This window comes from Polyodon spathula, chromosome 4, assembly GCF_017654505.1.
Source record: "Polyodon spathula isolate WHYD16114869_AA chromosome 4, ASM1765450v1, whole genome shotgun sequence".
NCBI classification, from domain to species: Eukaryota; Metazoa; Chordata; class Actinopteri; order Acipenseriformes; family Polyodontidae; genus Polyodon; species Polyodon spathula.
In genome coordinates this window covers 8,804,198-8,830,188 of record NC_054537.1, presented here as the reverse complement: position 1 = coordinate 8,830,188, position 25,991 = coordinate 8,804,198, and the positions used below count along the sequence as shown (strand labels likewise).

The following is a 25,991-nucleotide window of genomic DNA, read 5'->3' as shown; positions in this document are numbered from 1 at the left end:
GAAAATCTATAAATTCTGCAAATGAGTTGCATTTTTGGAAGGTTAATGTGTCAGCAATAAATCAGGCTGTTTTTTTTCTTTCTTATCAGCAGTTTTTTTCTGTCTTTTTTGGGGGGGGCCAATAAATTAGGTGCATGAACTTGTTACAAAAAACTAGCTCAGTAAACGTGTCCAAATCAAATTTTACTTGCACTATATGTCTATTTCCACTCACTTTTAAAGTTCTCTCTTTTAACTGATTAATTTGATAAAATGTAATTTATAAAAGCTGAATGTCGCTTAAAATTCAGTTCCAGACACAATTAGTGCAATTATAGTGGTGCCATAATCAGTTTTCAGTGTTTTACTTAAAAATGTAACCTTTTAATTATCTGGCAGTATGAACATTGCTCTAATTTTTTTATTATTATTTAGCATAATCTGTAAATACAGCATGCTATCAAACCCAGGCATGCTTTAGTATATGCTCATTATCTCCCTTGTGAGAAACATACCCTTGCAATGGTAATGTATAGGTAGAAAACATTGATAAAGAAATCCTTTAGCACAAGTTCTTAAGTGTCTGATTCTGGAGGCATATGGAGTCATCATGTCAGCCCGTCTGTATATCACAGTTGTATCTAAACATATGTAGAAACCTGTTTGTCTGATTGTATTTAAACTTGTTAGGGACATTCTTTAACATACTGAGTTGATATATGTTACCAGAATCTGAGGTCATAAGGAGGCAATGCCATTTTAAACCTACAATTATTTTTTTTATTTTTTTTACATATGTGCATATGGTGGAAATATGTGATCTAGTTTTTCATAATACTGATTAGATAGCTCTAATTCTGTATTTAAATTTGATGTGCTAGTGATTCGTGAGTTTACAGTAATTGCGAAGGATGTGTACCTCATAGATACTTGTCATAATGTTTGAATTATAGTTCTTATTGGTTGTAGTGCAGTTTGATGTTTTTTGAAAGCACTAAATGAGACAATGTGCAAGTTTTTTTTTTTTCTGCTGGCATGGTCAATTGCAATTTTTTTTTTTTTTTTTTTTGTCCTTTAGAAAAGACAAGAAAAAAATGGCTTGCATTGGAGCCAAAGCTTAGTAAAGCAAGTAGAAAGTTTCACCCCTTCCATCCAGCAGCACTTTGAAGTAAGACTTTGAACACAGCATTGCAGGGCTGGCTACAAACAGAAGACAGGCTGCAAACAGTGTCGACACAGCCAGGTTAAACAGATCAAAAAATGACGGCTATGTTTTCAGCTAAATGGACTGGAACCACTCATGCATTCTGATGGACATATAACTGAATCTAAGGTCCAAACATCTGTAAAAGAAAGGGAAAGGATTCTTGGAAATCAATAAAAAAGGAAAATGATGTTTTTTTTTCTTATTAGTTTTAGCTTACACTTTAACTGAAGTACCAACAGACCATGACATTATTTATTATAAGGCTTTTCTCTAAAAATAAATAAAAAATGCTGTATTCATTGTAGTCCTATGCATTTATTGTCACTATCGTGCTAACAGTGCATGAATATGGGACTGACCTTTAAACATTTTAGAGAAATGCCTATAGTAGGCCTGCTGTAGAACTAGAGAGGCAGTGTTTTAAGTGCTGATGGTCTATTGTTGTTACAAATATGTTCCGTAAAGTCCAGGGTGCATCTCATTTTAATAACTTCAGACTATGGTTAGCGTGAAATAAATAAATAAGTGATAGTGATTTTTGAATTTATGAACTACATTATTTTTTTACTCTTTTGACTTAGGAGTAGTCCATTTTCCTTCCTCCATACTATAATTCACTTCATGTGCCGCAGGCAATAGTATTAGGACCCTTCTTGAGCCTCACACCATTGCAGCCAGTCCTTAACATCTCTGGAAAAAAAGCTCTCAACTATAACTCTCAGTGTATAAAGTCAGTTGTGAGAGCTTCATTCACTGTTGATTCACGTTGACTGGTTCACTAGTGTGAGTCTTGCTTTGAAGAGTAACACCGAACGAGTCTCTCAATACAACAGTTAGTCTGTTTAATATAGTTGTGGCTGGTGGACAAACAAAATGGGGAGGCAGAAAAAAGGCAGAGAGCTTGGGGTCCCCTTAAGCCCCCAGCAGCAGTAGAATTGTATTATTGTATTCTGATTGACTTTTCATATCTTCTTAACGTTTTACCCTATATTGACAGTTAAACACAGAGCCAACAGAGAAAAGAAAACAGTAGCCCATCGTAGGGGCATGCTATAGACTGCTAGATAACGAGCAAAATAATAAATCGAACCAGGTAACTACAGCCTGACTTCTATTATATGTAAACTTGTGGAAACTATAATAAGATCCAAAATAGAAAATTACCTAAATGGTAACAGTATTCTGGGAGACAGTCAGCATGGTTTTAGGAATGGGAGATCGTGTCTAACTAACCTGCTTGATTTTTTTGAGGATGCAACATCGACAATGGATAATTGCAAAGCATATGACATGGTTTATTTAGATTTCCAGAAAACTTTTGACAAAGTCCCACATAAAAGATTAATTTTCAAACTCAATGCAGTAGGGATTCAAGGAAACACATGTACATAGATTAGGGAGTGTTTAACATGTAGAAAACAGAAAGTACTGATTAGAGGAGAAACCTCAAAATGGAGCAAGGTAACCAGTGGAGTACCACAGGGATCAGTATTAGGTCCTCTGCTATTTCTAATCTACACTAATGACTTAGATTCTGGTACAGTAAGCAAACTTGTTAAATTTGCAGACGACACAAAAATAGGAGGAGTGGCTAACACCGTTGCAGCATCTAAGGTCAATCAAAATGATCTAGACAGCATTCAGAACTGGGCAGACACATGACAATAAAAATGTCCATTATAAATACCATATGGGCAGGGCCGGGATTACAATGGCGCCAGTGGCTCCACGGCGCCCGGCCCACACTCGGAAGGGGCACATAATGAGCTAAATATGTTTATGTGTACCCATCGCGATACATTTCAATATAAAATGTGTGTTTATATTGTAACAGTCTCAAAAGAGCTGGCGTCCCATTTAAGATCCTCAGAGGACCTCTGTGATGGACAGGTGGCTGGAGCGCTGATTGAGTAAGAGGCGAAGGCTTCCGAGAGGTTGAGTGTTGTGAACTTGAGAGTGATTGGAAAGTACGTAGTGTGTTGTTTTGGACGTAGAATTATAATGTTATGAACGTGACTGAGTGTTGTGAAAGTGACTAGGAGAGTGTTTTGAACGTACACTAAAAAAAATCCCCATAGTGTTTTTTTGTGTATTTTGAGCATAATACTACACTGGCTTATTGCCTGTGCATGCACTGTTGCAGGCATGGGTGAGAGGCAGAGCCAGAGAGTAAGGGTAGACTCTATGCCATAGAGGAACAACTAGTGACGAAGAAAATGATGAAAAAACATTTAAGCAGCACTCAAAAATGTGATGTGTCAAAGGCAACTTCTGTATTGATCGCCTGTCTTTTACAATGGTTCCACAAATGGGGGCCCTCAAATCTGTTTGTCACCATGCAGGCACACAAAAGGTTAATCTGGCCCTGCATATGAGAGATACTGAAATTGAAGAAGGAATCTATGAAAAAGATCTAGAAGTTTATGTTGACTCAGAAATGTCTTCACCTAGAGCAGACAATGTAGGAAAGCTATATACATGGCCAACAAAATGCTTGGCTATATAGTGAAAAGTGTTGAATTTAAATCAAGGGAAGTAGTGTTAAAACTTTACAATGCATTACTAAGACATCATCTAGAATATTGTGTTCAGTTCTGGTCACCTTGCTACAAAAAGGATATTGCAGCTCTAAAAAGAGTGCAAAGAAGAGCGACCAGAATTATTCCTGATTTAAAAGGCATGAAAAAAGAAACAAGGACCAGGGGTCACAAATGCAGATTAGACAAAGGGGCATTCAGAACAGAAAATAGCAGGCACTTTTTTTTTTTAAGAGAATTGTGGGAGTCTGGAACCAACTCCCCAGTAATGTTGTTGAATCTGACACCCTGGGATCCTTCAAGAAGCTGCTTTATGAGATTCTGGGATCAAGAAGCTGCTTTATGAGATTCTGTGATCAATAAGCTACTAACAACCAAATGAGCAAGATGGGATGAATGGCCTCCTCTCGTTTGTAACCTTTCTTATGTTCTTATGTTCTTATTCTAATAAACTTAATTAAAAATGCAGTGTATGCAACATTAATATAGCATTAAAAAAAAAATTGTCACTAACGTATTTTCTATCAAATATTTTCTTAACTCTCTCCATCCAAGCATCAAAACTGAAAAAGGAAATAAAGTCTTGAATATGTAATGCAATCAACAAATAACAGCTCTACTCTAAAGTGATTCCCCCTAGCAGAACCTACGATAAAATCTTATGCATAAAATATACAGATAGCAACGAAATGAATGTGGTTCATTATTAAGCATTAACACTGCTGCTATACATTGTTCAAACATTAAACATTGAAGATGCTGCTGTACAATAGGGAGCAATTATTTCTGTAAGTTCCCTGTAGTTTTTCTGTGTAATCTAACATGGCAAACAGAGTCTTCATTAACCAATTAACAATATTGTCCTCCATTCTACCTTTAAAAATGCTTGTTTAATTTTCCTACCTTTATGATGGATTTCTTTTTTTTTCTGGTCACTTTTGAGAAAATTGGATGCAATTTCCATTAGTCAACACCTCACTCATAATGGTGCACACTCTGTAAAATGCTTCAGCAAGGGGCAGGAGGGGCACCTCCAATTAAAATAAGGGATCACACTACATCATCTGCCATTGCTAGTACTGTGGTTAAAAGCAGATGATGTTTATAACAGAGGCTTGCCTCTGTAGGAAAAAAAAATATCTCTCTGGGCTCTAGAATTACTATTAATATATGAATGTTGACTCTAGGTTTAGGTTATAATTTATTTTGTTTTTTACATTTTAGACAATAATTGTATTTTGTTTTATTTTTGTTTTGCACTTTGAAATTTTGAGGAGGCACTGCCTCTCTTGCCTCCACTAAGGACTCCCCACTGGTTTAACACAAATACTTTATTAAACTTCAAAATCAGCATGCAATATCTAAAAGGGGTTTTGTGCATAATTACCAATTGCAGAGACAACAGGGTGTGCATCTTCATTTATTTCTCTTGTCTAACAAAATACTTCTAAATAAACCTTTTCATGCCTAACCTATGCTTACATCATTCCTCCTCTATAATATCATTGCTACTGTATCAATGTACTGTAGACAATGCCGCTACTTCTGGAAACATTCTGTATATTTTACTGCAAAGCCACTCATTTGCAATTTGCTAATTATACATGATCAGATATGCACATTGTTTTAATATACTACACCATCTGTTTTGCCATGATACAGAACTTTATCTTTAGTTCTTGGTTTTTTTTAATGCTTTTTCATCGATTATAATACATCTTTAATGAATTCTAATACATTCCAGCTGTTTTCTTTTTGAAAATAATGGCCTCATTTCATGGTTGACAGACAACCTTCATTTGACCCAACTTGTCATCCATGAAGAATATGCTTTAAGCGATCACCAGGAGATAGTTAGCCTGGACAGCCTAGACTGATGAGATAATGATAGAAGGATGCTGCGTGTTTCTAATCAGACAGGTAATCGATGCTGTATCCATTCAGGTCACAATGTGAGACTGTGGCAGTCCCTTGTGACTGGCACACACACACACACACACACACACACACACACACACACACACACACACACACACACTACACTGTAGCATGTGCATGACACAGTAAGGTTTTTGTCAGTAAAATATGTCCAGTGACTAAAATATCAGCTTTACAGTGGTTATATCCACCTGTGAGGGAGACTGGCTCCACTGAAGCAGCAGTTAGAGTATCTGTCTGTTAAATGTCCCTGTAATAAACAGGTGGTGGAATACCATGCTTGATCACAGGCAAGGTCACACACTACTCAGGGATATGTTCCTATTGGGTATTTGACCTTGCTTGTAATTGTTGTCTTCCACTGTGCCTGACCTGAATGATTTACCACCTCCTTCCTGCACTCCTAACCCTAACATGAACCCTAACGGTTGCCCTGTAGAGCCACACCTCTTTACTGTGGCACACTGAATCATGGTGAAATCGTGCTAAAGCACTGGTAAGCGTGGTGCATTTATAATAACGATTACAAAGCTTGGTAAACACAAAAATAAACCTCGTGAAAGTACCGTAAAAAGCACTTTCTTTTTTTTTTTTTTTTTTTTTCTCAACACAACCTAATTTCTACGGTGTTAACTTGCCGGGGACACTGTTAATTATTTTATTATTTTATTTTATTATTTATTTTACTTAAAAATAAAAAATAAAAATAAATGTGAATACAATAGCAAAACGAGACGATTTAACAATGTTAGTGTTTCTGACTGGGATCGAACCATTAACCATCTGGGACGCATGGACAGCACTAGCTGCACGTACTGACAGTCTACTTCAGGGGGCGGAGGCAGGGCTTGAATTTGAAGGGCTGCTTCAGTGTGCTCGCCGAACCAACACACACTGCTGCTCCAGTCCACACAGTTCTGTCTCATCGGGGGTGAGACACTGTGAGACTATTCCAGTGACACAATAATTAGCAGCCCTTTGCTGCTCCAAAACACAAATATTTTGCAGGTAGCCTAAAGGAACCTTCTTATCAGGGAAGATATGGCTCGTTTTCTTTCTCGATTTTCTTCTTTTCTCAACAAAGCAATTGCACCTAGAAGAACGTTACCTGCTGTAAAGAACAGTTTTAAAAGGATTAGACCGTTTTACACGAACTCCGGTATGTATCATTGTAAATCTGTTCTGTTCTGTAAGACAACTGGGTGTCTTTATAGAGCGTAACAACTAACTGTAGGACTGTGTAACCTTTCCATGCACACCCATCATTTAAATGCGACTGTCTCTCTAATTCACTTCTCGTCGATTTCTAACAGATCAACGGCCTTGTTGATACAGTACAGAGCTGTGTATGTGCTGTAACAGAATGGTTAGCTAAAGCGTTTGCCCAGCGCTCAGTGGAAATTTCCACTTACAACAAGTGCACATCTGTGATTTTTCCGGGTGGATTGAAGACGCTAGAAAAAGTCTTAAGTAACTTACAGTCGGTTCATAATTAGCCCCATGGGTAGTGAAGTGTTATTTATCCTGTTAACAACAGACTGTAGCGTGTCTATCTTTTGTGACTACTGCATCATTACAGTATCTATTGCATAGTTGATGCAGCGTACGCTGTACAGTAACTGCAGTACCAAGTCTCAGGGAATCCGTACTGTAATGTGTTAACTGCTGTGTGAAACAAGAGACATTTCTAAATGCAGAATCACTCACAGAAACGCCTTACTGTACATGACTCTTGGCCTGTGAGATTTACCAACAAAGAACTTTAAACTTTATATTCACGAGCATACAAGGTCAACCTGATTTCCCACACCTAAAACGGCTGAATGCTGTGAAAACCACACGGGGGCTTGAATTTCACTTGAAAGCAATTGTTTTGAAAGGAGTTGTTGTCAGAGGTAACACTGTGATCAAATGCACCAGCGACATTGGTGTTCTTGGAATATGCAAATTAGGCATGCAGATAAATAAAATATTATAGACCCGCCTTGCAAATTACTGTAATAAACTTCGGCAATAAACGGCAGTGTACTGCAGCATGTTTTAGTTCTTTGCTAGACAGGTGTAGCATTCTTCAGTATTTCATTGGGTTAATGTAATTTAATGCAGTATTTATCAATGTTCTGCATTTAAGTGGTATACTGTAGTGAAAATACTATACTGTATGTATTACAAACACATGTACTACATTATTTCATTTTTTACTACAGCATAGCACAGTTTACTGCTTTACATTGTTAAATACTGCAATACATTATAGTAAGTAATGCAGTGTTATTTACAACACAGAGCTGTGGTGAATTTGACAGTATTTACTGCAGTAAGCCATTAAGTATAGTGTCATAATAAAAGTGTTTATCAATTGATTATAAACGTTTTTAGAATCTAAATAACATTTTTATTATTTCAAAAAGCAAGCATTGTCAGAATCAGAATGTTAGCAGTGATTTAGAAAATACGTTTTGAAACTAATAGCTGTTCACTAGTATTCCATTGAGATGACCTGCCAAGTTAAACAGCTTTGAGTGAGTCAGGTAAAAGCACTATAATTGCAACTGGTAAAATAACTGTAAACACCAGGATAAGAACATTCTTTGTAATAAAGAACTGATTTGATGGTGGGATTTATTCTGTTAGGGTGTTTCTGTCTAAACTGACAGCTCCGTTTAAACAGATTGTAAAGCATTAAAACACTGAGAGAACACTCAACCACCCACTGTGCATGATCCTTCTAGGGGTAAGAGTTATTATCAGACCTTATACATTAGCCAAGGTTGCAGCAACATTCTCAGTAAATGAGACTTCTGAAGCAACTGTCATATCCTGTAAAAGCACGATTTCGTGAAAGCATACTATACACAAATCGACTGGAGTTGACACATATTGTAGAAAACTATTGCCCCAGAGGGACTGGCAAAACTTTCCTTTTCTTCTAACGTTTTACCCCAATTCGGCTTGTAAACACATCTTGTCCACTAGCCAGCAGAGAAAAGAAAACAGGAGCCCATCATAGTTTATTCAAATAAATGTAACTGTCACACACTGCCAGTGTATGTTTAGCCTCCTGCTGTATTTGTCACATACCTCTTTATAGACGTGCACACTGATAGGACCGTAAAGGGTTAAAAATGCAAAGTACACAACACTGATATAGCATTTAGATTTGAAGACCACCTTACTTCAACACACTTTTAATAAAATATTTTCTAAACAAAGTTGTTAAGGCAGGAGAAAGGCAGACAAAAATCAAGCACATCCTATCGACTTAATTTAATAAAAACGAAGCAATTCGGCCAATCTACATAACATTTTAAAAGAAACTTGCTTTCAAGATGATTAATTTAAAGAATCACCAAGACCTCCTTCCTATTAATGAGCATTGTAATCATCACACGTCGTTCATCTGCAGATCTTCTGGTTCACACTTGCTTTTTCAAAAGCAGCGCTCTTGGTTCCTGTGCTGTAGGTAATCTGACCTACAATTAGGTACCAGTGAGCAACATCAACATTGTATCTATTGTAGAGTGCATTGAAGTGAAATAGACAGGCAAAGTACCAAGAGATCTTCAGCATCAAGAAAACAGGGGTAGTGATAAACTTGCTATTGCTTGTTCTGAGATTTGAAAGACAGGAACTCGGCAGAGTAATATTAATAATATCTCTGTCTGTGATTGCAAGGCGATCTGTAAAGTCAGTACAGATTGCACTTTTTAAGGTTAGGATTACGTTAAAGGTGTTTCAGGTACAATTCAAATTTCAGGTTAGGATTAGGATTATGTACAGATGTTCCTGGACCCTTTGGTTCCAGATAAATCTGTATTCAGTCTCAGGTTTACCTCCTTGAAGCTCCTGTAAGTTTGGTGCAGTACTTGTTTAAAGTAATAGAAAAGAGAAATCGGTTTTGTGTCAGTTGACTAGGTCACTACAGTAGTGAGTTCACATGCGTTTAATTCCAGGTCTGGGATCAGGTCTGGGATCACTTACGCGCTACGATGAGACAGCTGTCGCGATTGATTGGAAAAAGAAACTAACACCAGAGCAGTACTATGTGACCAGAGAAAAGGGGACAGAGCTGGTGAGTAGCCCTGGTGTTTTAGAATTATTCATCCGACAGTATTGGATTTGACAGGGATGTTATAGGCAGGATGGATGAATGGTTGCAGTTAATAGACTGAAATATTAAGCCTGCAGTCATGCTGAGTGAACAAACTGATCTGTGTGTTAACCTTTTGCAGCCTTTCAGCGGCATCTACCTGAACAACACTGAAGCAGGACATTACCACTGTGTGTGCTGTGATGCACCTCTCTTCAGGTACAGTTCATACGCATGTACTGCGTACAGGCTGATGTGAAAGAAACAGTATGGATACCAAGGGTTATATACAGGAAATAACTACACAACGAAACATTCGACAACTTGTTCTCCACCAGAGTCTGATTTTATTTACAAAATTAATATTTGGGCAGTGATGAGGCTTTTGATTAGAAATGTCTTCACAAGCCCATATAAGATATTCTTTGCAATCACTAATGTGAAAATTGCTACCAGTTAGAAACCGTGCAAGTGGTGTTCAAACTAAAGTGATGTGCAGGTGAAAAAAGATATAAGATACATGAACAAGTTTCATGAGACTTGTTTGAACAAAAAAAATTATACAATCTGACTTTTCAAGGTTTGGCACAACATGCGTTTGTGAGTCTGTATTTTCCACGCTCAAACATGTCAAATCCAAGTACAGATCTGTCTGACTGGTGTGCACTTACGTGACCTGTTGCATTCAAGCACAACGGAGTACAAGTGACATTTCAAAAAATAGTACAAAGTAAAGAATGCCAAAAGTGACACCGAGTACAGATCCTGCCTGTGTGTCGTGCAAGCTAAGGAAGCTGTATTATTGTTATTGTTGTTGTCATTATTACTCACCCAAATAAGAAACTAAAACAAAACTATGCTTTTATATAGACTGAAAATGTATTTGTTTGGATTTCAATATTAAATACTGGAAAAAAGAAAGGTCAGCTGCAGTTCATATTGTGTGTGATATACTTGTAATAGTAATTGCAGTAAAACATAACAGTGAAATGCTAAATGAAACACTTTTTTAAAGCTTGTGGCTCTTTGTCACTGTACAGTCATTTTTTGTTTTGGCTCTTGGTCTGTGAAAGGTTGGCCACCCCTGAGATAAGCATTTCAATATTTGGAACCTTTGTTGTATAATAACTAGAGAAAGTGCAATTTGTTTCTGCTTTAATAAATGTTATGTTTAATTGTGAACTATATTGAAATACCTATTTTTTAGACAATGAAAGGCTGTTAAATAAGCCATTTTTTACCATGACAAAAAATTCAACCCTAACTATGGGGTTCCATGTTTGACCCCTATTTACTGTTTAAATTGAATGTTTAGACATGTGTTAAATATACAAAAAACAATTAAGCATCCATGTGACAGGATGGCACAGGGTTAGAGACTCGGATACAGTAGCTCTGGTTTAAGCCCTGAGTTGCCACAAAATAGTAATGAGCAAAAACATTGAGGTCACAGGTCACATGCATATAAATGTCATGCATTTGAGAAGATAAACTGAAAACATAAAATAATCAGAACATCAAAGGAGAGGGGGCTGTCATTTGTGTGCGTAGATCTGCAGTATTCATTGACTAAACAGGGCCGTAGCCAGCCCTAGAAAATCGCAGAGACCCTTGCCCGTGCCCCTGCCACTAAAGTTTTTATAACGGAAGAACAAAGATATGAGGATATTATAATATGTTGTTTATTTAAATACAAAACCTTAAAAGGTTTTTTTTTTTTTTTTTTTTTCTGAATAAGTTACTATTGGAGATTATTGAGTACCTCAGTTTCTTCATTTGCAGGACCTGTCTGGTTTTGTACAGATCAAATAAGTAGTTTTCTTTCTTTGCGACATTCAAATTCAATATAAAAGAAAATAAGAAATGTAGCAATGACAGAATATTTGTTGTAGATGCTGCACTTAGTTTTAAATCCAAATCTATCAAACCTACATTTAAACAGTAGTGTCATTATCCAAATACTGAGAAGACAAGAGTGCTTGCATACATAACGTTTTGTGTGATATGAATTATAAAATAACAAGAAACAAGCCCAAGTTAATCTTCTCGTTTCACTCACTTTACTGTGTTACTGTAGTCTGCAGTGATAGTAAAGATTTTCAAGAGCCCAGAGGCTATAGATCTCAGCGGGTGGGAATTCACGTATGCACACATCGAGGGATGAAATGCGTTTTTACTTGCGGCATAGCAATGTGTAAAAGGGCCTAAATAAATCATTATTGGTGTGAGTAACCGAGGCCTGTGTCTCATAGCTGGCTACAGCCTTGCTCGACCAAAGCAGTGAAGCAGAGCAGACAGATGACGCTGTTTTCCTTTGTCCAGTGAAACCATCCTATTTGTAGAACAGTGAGGGAAGCATTCATTAGATCTGCTTATCCAATAGCGGTGAAAGAGGAACCAGGATGAAATTAAGATTTTTTAATTATTTCAAAGGGGTTTATTTTTAAGAGCTGCAGAACGATTTTTATTTGTGGCTGCTTGGCCTATCCGAAAGGGAAATGTTGTTCACGCTGATTAGTTAAAATGACAGTATGGATTTCGCTCCTGTAAAGCACAGGGCATCTTGTGCTGGTCTGGGCACTTCCAGTCCTTACAGGATTTAGATGCTTTCGGGGTGAGTGACTGTGGCTGCTGTCTGTCAGCCCCAAGGGATCTGGTTTGGGTCACGTGCTCTTCAGTGACTCTGTGCTGCCTCCAGGTGGTTGTGTTTAGAAGGACAGACTGGGCCTTCACTGTTCTGTCTGTGCATTATTTTTGGTTGGGAAACTCTGAAGTTCTGTTCAGGACAATTTTAAAGTAGCATTCGTTAACTCTAATCATCACATGACAGTTACAAGCAAAACCATTGTCTTCCTGTGTTTACTCTCTGTGATCTTTTATCAGGCCAGGGGAACATTTCTGGACTCATCTCTTTATCCATAGTTATACATTGTCCTGTTGTTCCACCTAATTTGAAACACCCACTTTAAATAATCTCCTGTCAAAGAAAAAATGAAGATTGACTAGCCTATGATTTATTTATTTATTTATTATGCTGTCATGCAATGTGGGTGGCATTATTTACTAGAATATTTTTAAAAAATACAGTATAGTTAAGCTACATGTATACAAAAATGAGCTATATTTTCAACACTAGCATGAAACTGCTGCTACCTGAAGGCATTACATGATGTTTATAGTGCAAAAAACACCCTTTATTTTACAGTTCAGAAACAAAGTACAACACTGGTACAGGATGGCCTTCATTTTACGAAGCCCAGGGCACGTGTGACAGAGATGAAAGCAATACCAACATCCTCCGCCGGCCTGACAACTCCCTGGGCTCTGCTGGAACCGAGGTCCTTTGCCGACAGGTAAGCATTCTAGAGTGATGTTGTATGCTCCTTCGTTGATCTAAGCAGCAGCGTGTTTAAATACTGCTGCCTTTTAACTGTATATAATACTTCTGATGTTTTCTCCCAGGGGTGATTTACAGAACATCTTATTAACATCACTAAAGACAATAAAACATACAGTAGAAAGAGGTATTCTAACTAGGTTTATACGTACTAGGCAGTTGGTTTCATGATCCAGCCGTTTGGATTGTTACAACAGACCCCATTTGGTACACTCCTGTTTTCTATGATTCTTTTGGTCAAGCTCCATTGCTGTTTTTGTCCAGTAAAAGTTTGCCCCTGGATGTGATCTATAGACATTAAAAAAACAGTGCAAACTGTTGGGTGAAACCAATAATCTTTGGGCACATTTTAGTGCTTACAGTATCTGTATGTCAAACTTACATTTTGACATTTGCACATGAATTTCGTGTTACCGATTGCTCTAATTCTTTTATCTGCAGCCATGGCGGGGGATGTACTATGTCGTGTAACATACTTGAAAAAAAAAGCAGAAAAAAAAAAGCAGAAAAAAAAAGTAACATACTTTGTTTGCAGTTCATTAGACATTGAGAATTGCACAGTAATTAGCTGCGGCTGATCATTGTCTTCCTGTCCCCTTTACAGTGTGACGCCCACCTTGGCCATGTCTTTGATGATGGACCAGAGCCTACAGGACAGAGATTCTGCATCAACAGTGTTGCGTTAACCTTCAAACCCACTTCAAAATAATTATAAACTGAAAAGGAAAAAAAAAAAGTCAGTATTATGATGCCAAAAGCTGTAGTTAGCATGCTGTATTTCTCATTTAATATACACGTGGTTGTTTTTATGATAGTACATTTACTACCTTTCAGGCCTTTCAAATCCGGAGACCTGGGTTTGAGTGCAGTAGACAGAATTTGGTTGGACACAATTAACAACTTCTATAGAGGGAACAGCAGTATTGACTGACTCCCAGAATAAATTGAAATTTCGCATTTACATTCTAAACAGTTTAACGCTGCATAATATTATCCAGGCTTCTCATAAAATACACATATACATGTAAAATTGCCCACTTACACTGAATATTTGGAGTTACCCCTGCTAGGCATGGTGTTAATTCATAATACCTTCAAACCTTACACAGCATTGCATTTATATCAGGATTCAAAACGTTTTGTAAGTCATTTGAGGTGTATATGTATGTATGTTTTTCAATGACAAATGAGTGGGCTGGACATTCTCAAAAAACAACAGGGTTTGCTGTGATGCACTGTCAAATAACCGTCTGCTCAAAGGTCATACAGTCAGGGGGCTGGGTGGCTCATTGGCTAAAGCAGTGCCCTTTCACCCCCTGCACCACAGAGCGGGTCAGTCCTGAAGCCCTAAGCGAAATCAGTTTGCAGACATGGAGACTCAGTTACCTCTCACCTCTGGGTCAGGGTTCAGACTGGGACACTGGGAGGAATTGGGCCTTGAAGTAACTTTAAAAAATGGATGGTGAGTAAGTAGATTCAAGAAAATGCACAGAGTCCTTTTCTTCAATCAGTTGTTAGGTTTATTGAAATATGCAGGGAGTCTGGTCCCAGGTACAGGACAAACAATACTCAACATTACAATGTTTGCATGACATTAAATACCCTTCTGTATAGATGGTCCACCTCCTCTTTCTCTGACACTTAACCAATAGCAAAGGTACAACACATTATTCTGTTACCATATATTTAATTTAGTGTGTGTGTGTGTGTGTGTGTGTGTGTGTGTGTGTGGAGTACAGTGTGACGACCTCTGAACTCAGTGCATTCTTCAGACCCCTGGTGCCCAAAAGGTCCATACATCTGGCTTTTGTTATCTTCTTGAGACCCTTTGATTCCAGTGGCATTATCTCTTTGGATCTCTCTGAAGTCTTAGAGCCTGGCCCCTTCTGGTCCACAGCATTATTATCTTGTTAGCTTGCAGTCAATGCTGGGCAAGAAGCTTGTAGACACAACGTCTCTATCAATTGTTAGCAGTACATGCAATTTGAACCAAACAGTCTGCTATCTGCAATATTAGTCTCTTTTCAGAAAAGAACACCAGTATAGATCTTCCAGTCCACATGCGTAGCAAACTGCTAGTCAATTCTCGATCCATAATTTCCAACACAGCTATTGTTGCATCTTACTTAATCTGTGGGTAAACTGAGGGCTCGAGTTTCCCATGCTGCTGGTCATCTAACATTTAAAAACAAAAGACCCCCCCCCCAAGAAAATGAGAAAAAAAGAATTGAAGTGCTTGTCAGCATATGGTTGTGAATGTCTTCTGGCATCGTGTTCTTGACAGGTAAAGAAAGGAGAGACAGTTAAGTATTCACAGTTTAAACTTACAATATGTATAAAAAAAAAAAGGAATGTTACATAATTTCACAGCCGATATTTGTCAAATTATGATTTCCCACATAATGATGAAATATTTTTAAATCTACAGAAAAAAGAAAAGTGCGTTTTTAAACAAGTGTGTCAAGTACCTAGAATCCAGCCTCTAATAATCGTCAGAACAGTGGCATGAGATTCAGAGGCTGGCTATATTGATATTTCATCATCAATATTGAAACCCATGCATGTACAAAAAAAAGTTATTTTATCATGCAAATTGAATCAATTTCTGTACATGTTCTAAAATTCCTTTGTTTCATATTGATTAAAACGTTTTATTCATAACAGTGTTTCCTACCTACCAGAACTCTTTGGATTCCCATGATGCACCGCTTAGGCACGGACGGAAGTTCTAATGTTGAATCAGCGGAGTTGACCATTAATTATACTGTGTTCACGGACTAACTATATATATATATATATATATATATATATATATATATATATATATATATATATATATATATAAACATATGCTGCTTTTTATAAAAGCATTTAAGGCATACAACGCGTTTTATTGTATGAACTGGAAAATAATAGTCATATCAATGTAGAAATTGGGCTAACTTAATGAACACAGAAGCTACATTTTAGAAAACTCTACAGGTATTTTTCTTACCTTACTGATCCAATACGTCCATATATGTATATTTAAATGAACCCCCCCACCACCACCACCCTTTCATCCAGTATACTGGACAATCAATTACAAGGCATCCAGACAGTGTTTTAGTTTTAGTTTTATTCACAAATGTTTTTAACTATTTAAAGTAACATGCTGGAATATTTTCTCTGCTGGTCATCTCATTGTATGTTTGTGGTTTTTTTTTTTTCTTAAACAAAAACGTGATTTATTTGGGGTCCAGTTCTGATCAGGTTTGCTGTTTTGACGTGCGCAACATAGGGTTAAAGCAGACCCACCATGATGACTGTCTAATTTCTAAAGCACAGCACAGTAACCTGATCTCTGTTGACTGAGGAAAGGAGAAGTGGTCACTTTGCCATGTCAAAACCACCCTCATATTTTCACTTGCCTATTTCAATTTGAATTAGTAACGTGTAAAGGTTTGGTCTTGTTTGCCATTGCATCCTAATAATGAACAGATACATGAAATGACCTCTGCCCTGCCTACTGTACACTTCATTGAATGCTCTCCGTGTCTAATATATTGGATAGAGATCAGCTACTCCAAAGGCTGAGGGCAGCCTACGCAGTGAAGGGGTGTTCCTCCTGAATCCATACAGGCCATTGTACCCACAAACAGGCCTGACTGAGGCTAGAAACTGGGAATGGCCATCCACCTGCTCTGGTGAATAACCTGCAAAATGGTAAAACAGGGATCTTAAAAACGCACCAAAGAAACTTATTGCATTTGAATAACTTGTACCAGCTGGGAGAAGGACTGGGGAATCTCATCATGCACATATTTCAAAGAACAATCATATTTTGCATATTTTTTTTTCTTTTCGGTTGTCAGTTTTGTCTGTGTTAAGGAGCTTTGACTAAGGAAATGTGAAACTGTCATATGCCAGTAACATTGTTCTCGTACATGAGATTGAATACAACTATAACCAGACATGCACAAATCTGATCCAGGATAAACTGTCATTTAGAGTAACTGAAGTCATTCAGGGCACAGGTAGAACAAAGACCGTGAGGGGAGGGCTCCGGATGTTGAGGACTGGAATTGTGCACCACTTCCCTAAACTGACACCTAGTTTCCACAGGAAACACTGTTTATACACACACACACACACGTTACAAAATGAGCAATCGTAATGATTAATCATGGTTAGATGGTTAACAACTACTGCTTACTGTATTTGAACGTAATAGTAAATTGCTTGTATGCACATTTGAATTAGTCAGCCCCTTCAGGATTACGCAAAAGAAAAGGTTAGATTATGTGATATTTTGTATATGTTTTATGCGTCAAAAATGTCAAATTATGCGACACTTTATGCGACATTAAATCAAATTATATTATCTGCTTTTAATGTTTACAGCATCCTAGAATCGCGCCCAATACAGAACAGCTTCACGTCATTGTAAAACTGGTTGTATTAGAACAATTTTTTTTTTTTTAAAAGAGTCCATCTTATGTGTTTGTTTGCATCTCCTTAGTTGCATCCCCGTACTTATTAACTATTACCTGCACCGGCAGCAGTGTTTCTTCTTGTCAAATAGAGGGCAGCAGCTCCATAATCATTGAAGCGATCAGCAAGTCGACCGTGGATCGATGTTCCACCACGAGACTAAAAAGCATTGGACACAACAGGTAACTTGTTTCGTAGCATCTGATAATAGAGTACGGTATGGACATGCATATAAACCAAATATCCATCAAAGAGTTAACCTTATACACAATACAGTATTACGCCTAATGCTCTATTAATGCCTTACCTGATTTTTAATGAATGTGACAGCTTTAACTTCATAACTCACAAACATATTAATAGTAAACTTGAAACAAGGAATACGCGACTTACTTGGCCTGTTCTCTTGAGCAGAGGAGGGACTGGTTTCGTCCTGAAGTACCCCTTCGCGTTCTTGTCTGCTTGGGGATTGTAGGGTGGGATAACAGACCCCAGTTTGGGTAAAGAGTGGCTATAATCCCTAGCAATACTATCGACAGCCACACAATCCAAAACAAAACGCCTCTCTCTGTTTCTCAGCTCCGATACAGAGGGGCTTGGTCCAAAACGAGCAAAGCTACTTGCAGACAGCATGGTGCGACTTACAAGTCTGTGTTGTATCACGAAAGAAAGAAAATTCGTTATGATGTGTGCACCCAAACAAGTAGGTTTTTGCAGTTGTCTGTGTTAGTCTTGATGTATACAAGTTGTAACAAAACTCTGTGTATTTGTTGCCAGGGAAACAAGTCCAGGCAAACCAAAGAAGAAATAAAGCATTGCGCACGTGTGCGTAATAACAACAGCCCATTGAACCAAAATCACAAGGGCAAATACAGGGCAATCAGTAATGTTTGACGTGTTGAGCACACATTCTCTCAGATTACAAAGTTTAGGCATGAGGACCACAATTCTGTTTGTTTTCTGTAGGACATATTCCCTTCCAGGTTTCTTTGTCGTCTGCCTGGATTATAACATTAACGTTTTATTTCTGACTGTAAATGTAAAATATCAGATGTTCTATTGTGTATCAGCGCAGTAGTTTTGGTAAACAGATCTATCAATATGATCAGAGGTGGCCAGACCAACATACGACTCGCGGGGCAGTTCAAGTGCGGCTCTAATGAACTGAAGAAAGAATAGTAAACAAAAGCAAAAATAAAACAGAAAAACTAAAAATAAACACAAGTTCATTGTTTGTGTTCTCTGTAATCACTCGTGTTTGCTAATATTTCTCCTCTCCTGTTTCTGCCACAGGCTTTGCGTTCACTGCAAGGAAATTGACTGCCTTCAACACCACGCGCTTGCGCATGCGTATTTCCATCACAGCGCGCGAAAGGCGGGTGTGGTTGAAAGTCAGTAGAAGGACTAACTGACAAGCGTTCCGAGGCGACTTTTTTTTTTCGACAAGAAGCTGTGGGAAACCTAATTTTTACTGTTCAGTCTTTTCAAGTTACTGTTTTATATCAATAAACCCACAACATTGTCATTGTGTTTCAACATAAAATTTAGAAAATTGGATCAAATCGAACTTGTTTCGATTCCAAAATTGACGCATCACCGTCCTACGAGAATTAGGGACTATAATTAGCTAAACAGTTCATTATAACAAAATACTTGCAATTGTAGTGTCGGCTAAGTCACTTGTGTTTTAAAAGGTAAAGGACCTTTGTGGCCAAATAGAACTATTAATAGCCCTGCGCAGTTAATCCTTGATCCGATCCCCATGGATCCATAAACACAATGGACGGTTTAAAATGAATAAAACAAACTTTATTAATTCTCCACAGGGTAAAAATGATTTGTTTTTTAAAAGCACACACGAGGAATGCTATTACACAATAAAAACACTAAAAATACACAAAAGGAGTTCACCTCCCATGGGTAAAAGCACACACAAAAAGTATTCCACAGCAGTAAACAAAAAAAAAAAGCCCAAGAAAAACAGTCCACAGACTTTCAAAAGAATGAAATGAACTCTAATCTTCTTTGTGAGCTTCCCAAGTGTTGGCCAGCACTCCCAAACTAGATTCCCTGTGCGTCCAGGCAAGTAACTCTGAAACATTCAGCCTTCCCACAATAACTGTATCACTGCCTCTCTTCCTCTCCTTCCAGATAGCATGCCCCTCAGGCCAGCCAGCCTGATTCAAGTGCAAAATGAATGAAAAAAAAAATCCACTGCAGCAAAACTAGAAAAGGTACACAGGCTCACCCTGGCACAAGCCAAGGGAGAGCACAGTTTAATAAAATAAATAACTCAGTTAAAACCAAAATACTATAGTCATGAGTCTCTTCCTTCTTACTGATAGCTATACACAGTACAGAGCCAACATGAGGTGTAGTTCAAAACCTTTGGTATCCGTTATATATACAGGTATATATATATATATATATATATATATATATATATATATATATATATATATATATATATATATATATATATATATATATATATATATATATACACATACACACATACATATACACACACACACACTGCCTGTCAAAAGTTTTAGAACACCCCCATTTTTCCAGTTTTTATTCAAATTTAAGCAGTTCAAGTCCAGTGAATAACCTGAAATGGTACAAAGGTAAGAGGTAAACTGCCAGAGGTTAAAAAAAAAAGTTTAGGTTACCAAAACCTGAAAAATATTGTACATTTCAGAGTTATACAAAAAGGCCTTTTTCAGGGAACAAGTAATGGATTAACAACTTACAGCTGTTCTGCAGCAATGGAAGTAAATTAAGCCTTGAAAGTTGATGCTAACAATTCCTACAGGTGTCCCAACTTTTGTTGATTACTTACAAACCCTCTGTCTGTATAAAAGCAATGTTGGAGCAGACTGTGTTACTACACCCTCTTAAGCATTATTTGGACAGTATTGTACTGCAGGAGGTAGTATATTGCTATCATAATGGCGAGAAAATGACAATTAATAAAGGAAGACAGATAGACTATTATAACCCTTAAAAGTGTAGGTCTTTCCTTTAGAGAAATTGCAAAGAAAGCCAAGGTGTCAGTGAGTACAGTTTCCTACACCATCAAAAGGCACTTGGAAACTGGAGGAAACTCTGACAGGAAGAGGTCTGGCAGACCCAAAGCCACAACAGAATCAGAAGACAAGTTTCTGAGAGTGAACAGCTTGCGTGATAGGTGGCTCACAGGACAACAGCTTCAAGCACAGCTTAACACTGGTCGAATTAAGCAAGTCTCAGTTTCAACTGTGAAGAGAAGACTTCGAGCTGCAGGTTTGACAGATCGATTGGCAGTAAGAAAGCCATTGCTAAGATGGCAAAATAAGAAAAAGAGGCTTGCCTGGGCCATGAAGCACTGCCAGTGGACTACTGAAGACTGGAAGAAGGTCTTACGACCGATGAATCAAAATTTGAAATCTTCGGTTCATCACGCAGGGTGTTTGTACGCCGTCAAGTAGGCGAAAGGATGGTTCCTCGGTGTGTGACACCAACTATTAAACATGGAGGAGGAAGCGTGATGGTCTGGGGCTCTTTTGCTGGATCCAGAGTCAGCGACTTGCACAGAGCGAGTGGCACCCTGAGCCAAAACGGCTACCACAGCATTTTGGAGCACCATTCAATACCCTCTGGTATACGTCTAGTTGGTCAGGGGTTCATCCTACAGCAAGATAATGACACAAAACATACCTCCAGGCTATGTCAGAACTACCTTAGAAGAAAAGAACAAGACGGTAGGCTTCAAATCATAGAATGGCCAGCACAGTCTTCAGACATAAACCCCATCGAGCTGGTTTGGGATGAACTGGACAGAAGGGTGAAAGCAAAGCAACCTACAAGTGCAACACATTTGTGGGAACTTCTGCAACAGTGTTGGGAAGAACTTTCCGAACAATATTTGATTTCCATTGTAGAAAGAATGCCACAAGTTTGTTCGGCTGTTATATCTGCAATAGGTGGCTACTTTGATAAGTCAAAAATTTAGATTAAATTTTGGTAAACAAAACGATTCCATGATTTCTTTTTTATCTCCAATTGTTTATTTGTTCTATGCTTTAATTTCAGAGTACATTGAGACATTAAACTGCGTACATTTCAATAAAAACTGGAAAAATTGAGGTGTTCTAAAACTTTTGACCGGTAGTGTGTGTGTGTGTGTCTATATATCTATATCTATATCTATATCTATATCTATATCTATATATATCTATATATATATATATATATATATATATATATATATATATATATATATATATATATATATATTCTTGAGACAAAAAAAAAAAAAAAACAAAGCAAAATACAAATTGGCTACAGTACCTGAGCTCCATTAAAGTCCTGATGTCCAGAGCAATCCATGGTCAAAAGCTCTAGTTAGTATTTCCTAAACCTCTTCAGAATCCTTCTTCTTTCCAGAAGTAATTCCAACACAACACCATTCCACAACAACTCACAATGCCCTGTCTCACACTTCCAGTAAAGAAAGACCAGCTCCTTCCTGGTCCCTGGCCTCCCCTTTTATACTCCCCTTCTTAACCACTCGCCCAGTCGCCAGTCTTGCTCTGTGCTCAGGGCGGGACTTCCTTGTCTCAGCCTTGGTGAATGTGCAGTGGCAGTATACATCCAGTATACGCCCAATATACAGACGCCTCTGGGCATTGTGCAGCAGGAGACAAAGTCGAGTGTCTCCAACCCCTGAGAAGACTATATACTGGACATATATGGACACCCAGAAGGGCCTTATGCATTTATAACTTTGAACTACACACTAAGTTCCATTTATAACTTTGAACTACACACTAAGTTAAGCTGAGTAAATTTGTTTAATTGAAACATGCAAAAGTAAGCCAATCTTTATTTTTGACGTTGTGTTGAATTGTACATTGCCATTGAAAAGACCCATCAGGGGGCGGAGTTGAGACGGCACTGAGTTAATTTTTAAAGACATTATTTGAAGAGACAAAGTTGGAGTGAGTGGATAGTCACAGATTCCCCAGTTTTGTTTTAATTTAGACAGCGGTTTATTCCAGCTCAGAGATTTATTGTAGCTTGAAATTGTAGATTTTTTCTCCATGGGCATTTCTTACATTTCCATAGAAATCCCTTAGTATATTATAAAGATTTTCTTAAGATGTGCATCTTCCACAGTTGAGACAATTAGTTTTTTGTTTCAGCCAGTCCTGAAAGACAGTGTGTGTATATATATATATATATATATATATATATATATATATATATATATATATATATATATATATATATATATTGATTGATTGATTGATTGATTGATTGATTGATTGATATCTTCCAGTTCATTTAATTGTTCTTCATCCAAATCACCATGTCTACACACTACTTTTGCTATTTTCTTGGTCACTCAGTTTTCTAGTTACTGTACATCTGTAACTGTAAACAAGATGGCTACTGTTACTTTAACTTATGTGAGGCAATGAAATGATTTTGAATATGTGACAAGGCACCAGCTGTCCATATCCATCCAATATATAGACAGAAAACCTTGCTCGGCCAATCAAATTTTTGTTTCACTCCCAGACCAGGATTATACTGCTGCTATCGACTTCTGTAAATGTAATTGTTAGATTGTTGTTGTTAGTTTTTTTTTTTAGTATAGAGTATGTGAGCATGCATGCCTTGAATGTGATTATGTTTTGTTGCTTAAACAATGCTATATTGGAAATGGCAGCAAGGTGGCACTACAGAATAGCAAATCCAGTATAGCATGGTCCTTAGTAATACAGTGTAGCAATAATCTAATTTTAAACTACACAACTGCATCAAGTAAGGTATAGAAAATATATGCCGATCTATAATATATACTGCACATGCAGATCTCACATGCTTTCTTCTTTGTGAGTCAATAGAAGACAGTCAGGAAAACCCATACTGAACCTGAGATTGCACAACTAGCATTAAACACTCAATAATGTTACATTTATAAATACTAAACTAAATGTAATACATTTAATTTATTGAGTTTATTTCGGTATTTCTAAATCTAGACAAGTCCTAATAAACATTAGGACAGCGCTTCCCAACCCTGCTCCTGTGTGTCTTCTGGTTTTCATTCCAACTGAGCTCTCAATTACTTAACTAAACCCTTAATTGAACTAATAATTTGTTTAATTAGACCTTTTTAATTGTTCTCAGCTCCTGAACAGTTGCAGAGTTACTTATAAAATATTATAGCTAAGTTGAAAGCTGAAACTGTTTAAGAGCTGAAAACAATTATAAAAAGAGTATAATTAAGCAAATGATGAGTTCAATGAAGGGTTTAATTAAGTAATTGAGAGCTCAGCTGGAAAACACATGGGGTCCCCAGGATCAGAGAGCCCTGCATTAGGTAGGGGTTTCCAAATGTGAAACACTTGACCCACCCAGTTATGGATCTGATAGTTCTGTATGGACGCCCACATGGGATCTTGTTTGATCATGTTTTAATAGCATGTATATTTTTAATGGTCCCGTTTCTATAGTGCATCTTCAATTGGGTTATTGATTATCTGAGCCAGTTCAAGCAAATCAGTTTCTTTTCATATTTGGATTTGGGCAATTAGCCTATATCTGTCACCTTTCACGTGTAGTCAATTAAGCATCAGTGAAACCAATTATGGCCAATGAGTGAAACCAACAAATACAAATATAGTCATATAAAGCTAAAAACGGATATTCACATGATAGTGAAGTAACATAGCTGATTGGACGTAATAGTAAAGTGTTACATATTTATACTGAGTATTGATACTATTATCTAATACAACAAATACACACGCAATAACCTTTATTTCTTACATGCTATCGAGCCTTCTGAAAAATGGATCCATACCTGTATGTTTAAACATACAATACAGCCATGGTTCAATACAATTTAGACCAGTTTGAAACAAGACTGGTCTGTTCAATTCAATATCTTTGGACATGAGCAAGGGCCGATACAGGAACAAACTGTAAGAGACATGAGCGAGTGTGTTAAGCATTGCATGTGAATTCATTGAATATCACTTTGGGTTTTTTTTAAGTCAAAAGCCTAATTAGAGCAATCCTTTGTAATACAAATATTGCTCTCCATTGCAGCGCATTGCTTTAAGTGCTACCATACAGCTTTGCATGTTCTATTAATACACTCGGCGCATTTGTTGTTCATTCACCCTGGACATTTTCTTCACTATTATTGATACCTCCTGAAAAAATGATTGTCCATTTTAAAAGAAGAATCTGCACATAATAATATTGTAGCATGCACGGGGGAAGACAGTAGCAGGGCTGGTAGGTGACTGCAAAGGAGCCTTCTCTTTTGCACAGCGGTATCGGTGCTATGCTTTATTGCGAGAGGCCCCAGGTTCGTGCCCGCCCTCCGCCTGTGTATGGATTGCCTCGCAAACCTGTATGATGCTCCTGCCTGCGTTAACCGAGATCGCTACAATATAAATGTCTTCCCAATGCAGAACAAAGGGGTGAGGCAGCTGTTTATTATTTAACCCCCAAAATGGGGCTGTGCACTGGTGATGAACATTGCTAAGGAATGAGCATTGCTAAGGAATGAGCATTGCTAAGGAATGAGCATTGCTAGGGGAGCTAAAACCAATTCCAAAATGTTTTTCCAATATTACAACAGCAAGAGAACATTAAAAGAGGAGGTTAAATGTATAAGAGATACAAATGGCAAAATCATAGATGAAGAAAAAAAATAGCAAATATATTAAATGATTACTTTTCACAAGTTTTTACAAAGGAGGATACAGACAACATGCCCCACATGTCATCCAGTTCCTATCCAGTTTTAAATAACTTTAGCATAACCGAGGCAGAAGTGTTAAAGGGACTAGGAGCTCTTAAAATAAACAAATCCCCAGGGCCGGATGAGATCCTCCCAATAGTACTCAAAGAAATGAACCAAGATCATGCAACAGTATCTTCACACAGGGTTTGTACCGACAGACTGGAAAATTGCAAAAGTAATACCGATCCACCAAAAGGGAAACAAAACTGAACCAGGTAACTACAGACCAATAAGCCTGACTTCTATTATGCGCAAATTTATGGAAACTATAATAAGATCCAAAATGAAAAATTACCTACATGGTAACAGTATCCAGGGAGATAGTAAACATGGTTTTAGGAAAAGGAGATCGTGTCTAACTAACCTGCTTGATTTTTTTTAGGATGCAACATCGATAATGGATATTTGCAAAGCATATGACATGGTTTATTTAGATTTCCAGAAAGCTTTTGACAAAGTCCCGCATAAAAGATTAATTCTCAAACTGAATGCAGTAGGGATTCAAGGAAACACATGTACATGGATTAGGGAGTGGTTAACATGTAGAAAACAGAAAG

General features: G+C 37.5%; 2 protein-coding genes across 3 annotated transcripts; one reads left to right on the top strand and one right to left on the bottom strand.

Annotated features, from left to right (window-relative positions):
* Positions 1-6,557: 6,557 nt before the first annotated feature.
* On the top strand, positions 6,558-14,657 carry LOC121313794 (methionine-R-sulfoxide reductase B2, mitochondrial-like). Of its 2 annotated transcripts, none has more exons than XM_041246587.1 (5): positions 6,558-6,820; positions 9,615-9,733; positions 9,894-9,970; positions 12,957-13,104; positions 13,753-14,657. In XM_041246587.1, exons 1-5 carry the CDS (start codon positions 6,703-6,705, stop codon positions 13,855-13,857), a joined length of 567 nt encoding a protein of 188 aa, XP_041102521.1. In that variant the 5' UTR covers positions 6,558-6,702; the 3' UTR covers positions 13,858-14,657. The 2 variants fall into 2 exon arrangements, with proteins under 2 accessions (XP_041102521.1, XP_041102522.1); XM_041246588.1 differs by having other exon boundaries at positions 6,560-6,820; positions 9,627-9,733.
* A 1,382-nt stretch (positions 14,658-16,039) lies between these two features.
* Positions 16,040-18,368, bottom strand: LOC121313793 (uncharacterized protein C17orf98-like). The gene is made up of 3 exons (XM_041246586.1): positions 18,015-18,368; positions 17,678-17,780; positions 16,040-16,843 (listed from the first exon to the last, which is right to left on the bottom strand). Exons 1-3 carry the CDS (start codon positions 18,252-18,254, stop codon positions 16,686-16,688), a joined length of 501 nt encoding a protein of 166 aa, XP_041102520.1. The 5' UTR covers positions 18,255-18,368; the 3' UTR covers positions 16,040-16,685.
* Positions 18,369-25,991: the final 7,623 nt, after the last annotated feature.

Coding starts and splice junctions, on each gene's coding strand:
- LOC121313794 (XM_041246587.1), top strand. CDS start 6,703: ATGGCTCGTTTTCTTTCTCGATTTTCTTCTTTTCTCAACAAAGCAATT. Junction 9,734..9,893: donor GAGAAAAGGGGACAGAGCTG/GTGAGTAGCCCT, acceptor AACCTTTTGCAG/CCTTTCAGCGGCATCTACCT. Junction 9,971..12,956: donor TGTGATGCACCTCTCTTCAG/GTACAGTTCATA, acceptor TTTATTTTACAG/TTCAGAAACAAAGTACAACA.
- LOC121313793 (XM_041246586.1), bottom strand. CDS start 18,254: ATGCTGTCTGCAAGTAGCTTTGCTCGTTTTGGACCAAGCCCCTCTGTA. Junction 17,781..18,014: donor TGCTCAAGAGAACAGGCCAA/GTAAGTCGCGTA, acceptor AATGCTTTTTAG/TCTCGTGGTGGAACATCGAT. Junction 16,844..17,677: donor AAACACTGCTGCCGGTGCAG/GTAATAGTTAAT, acceptor ACCATTTTGCAG/GTTATTCACCAGAGCAGGTG.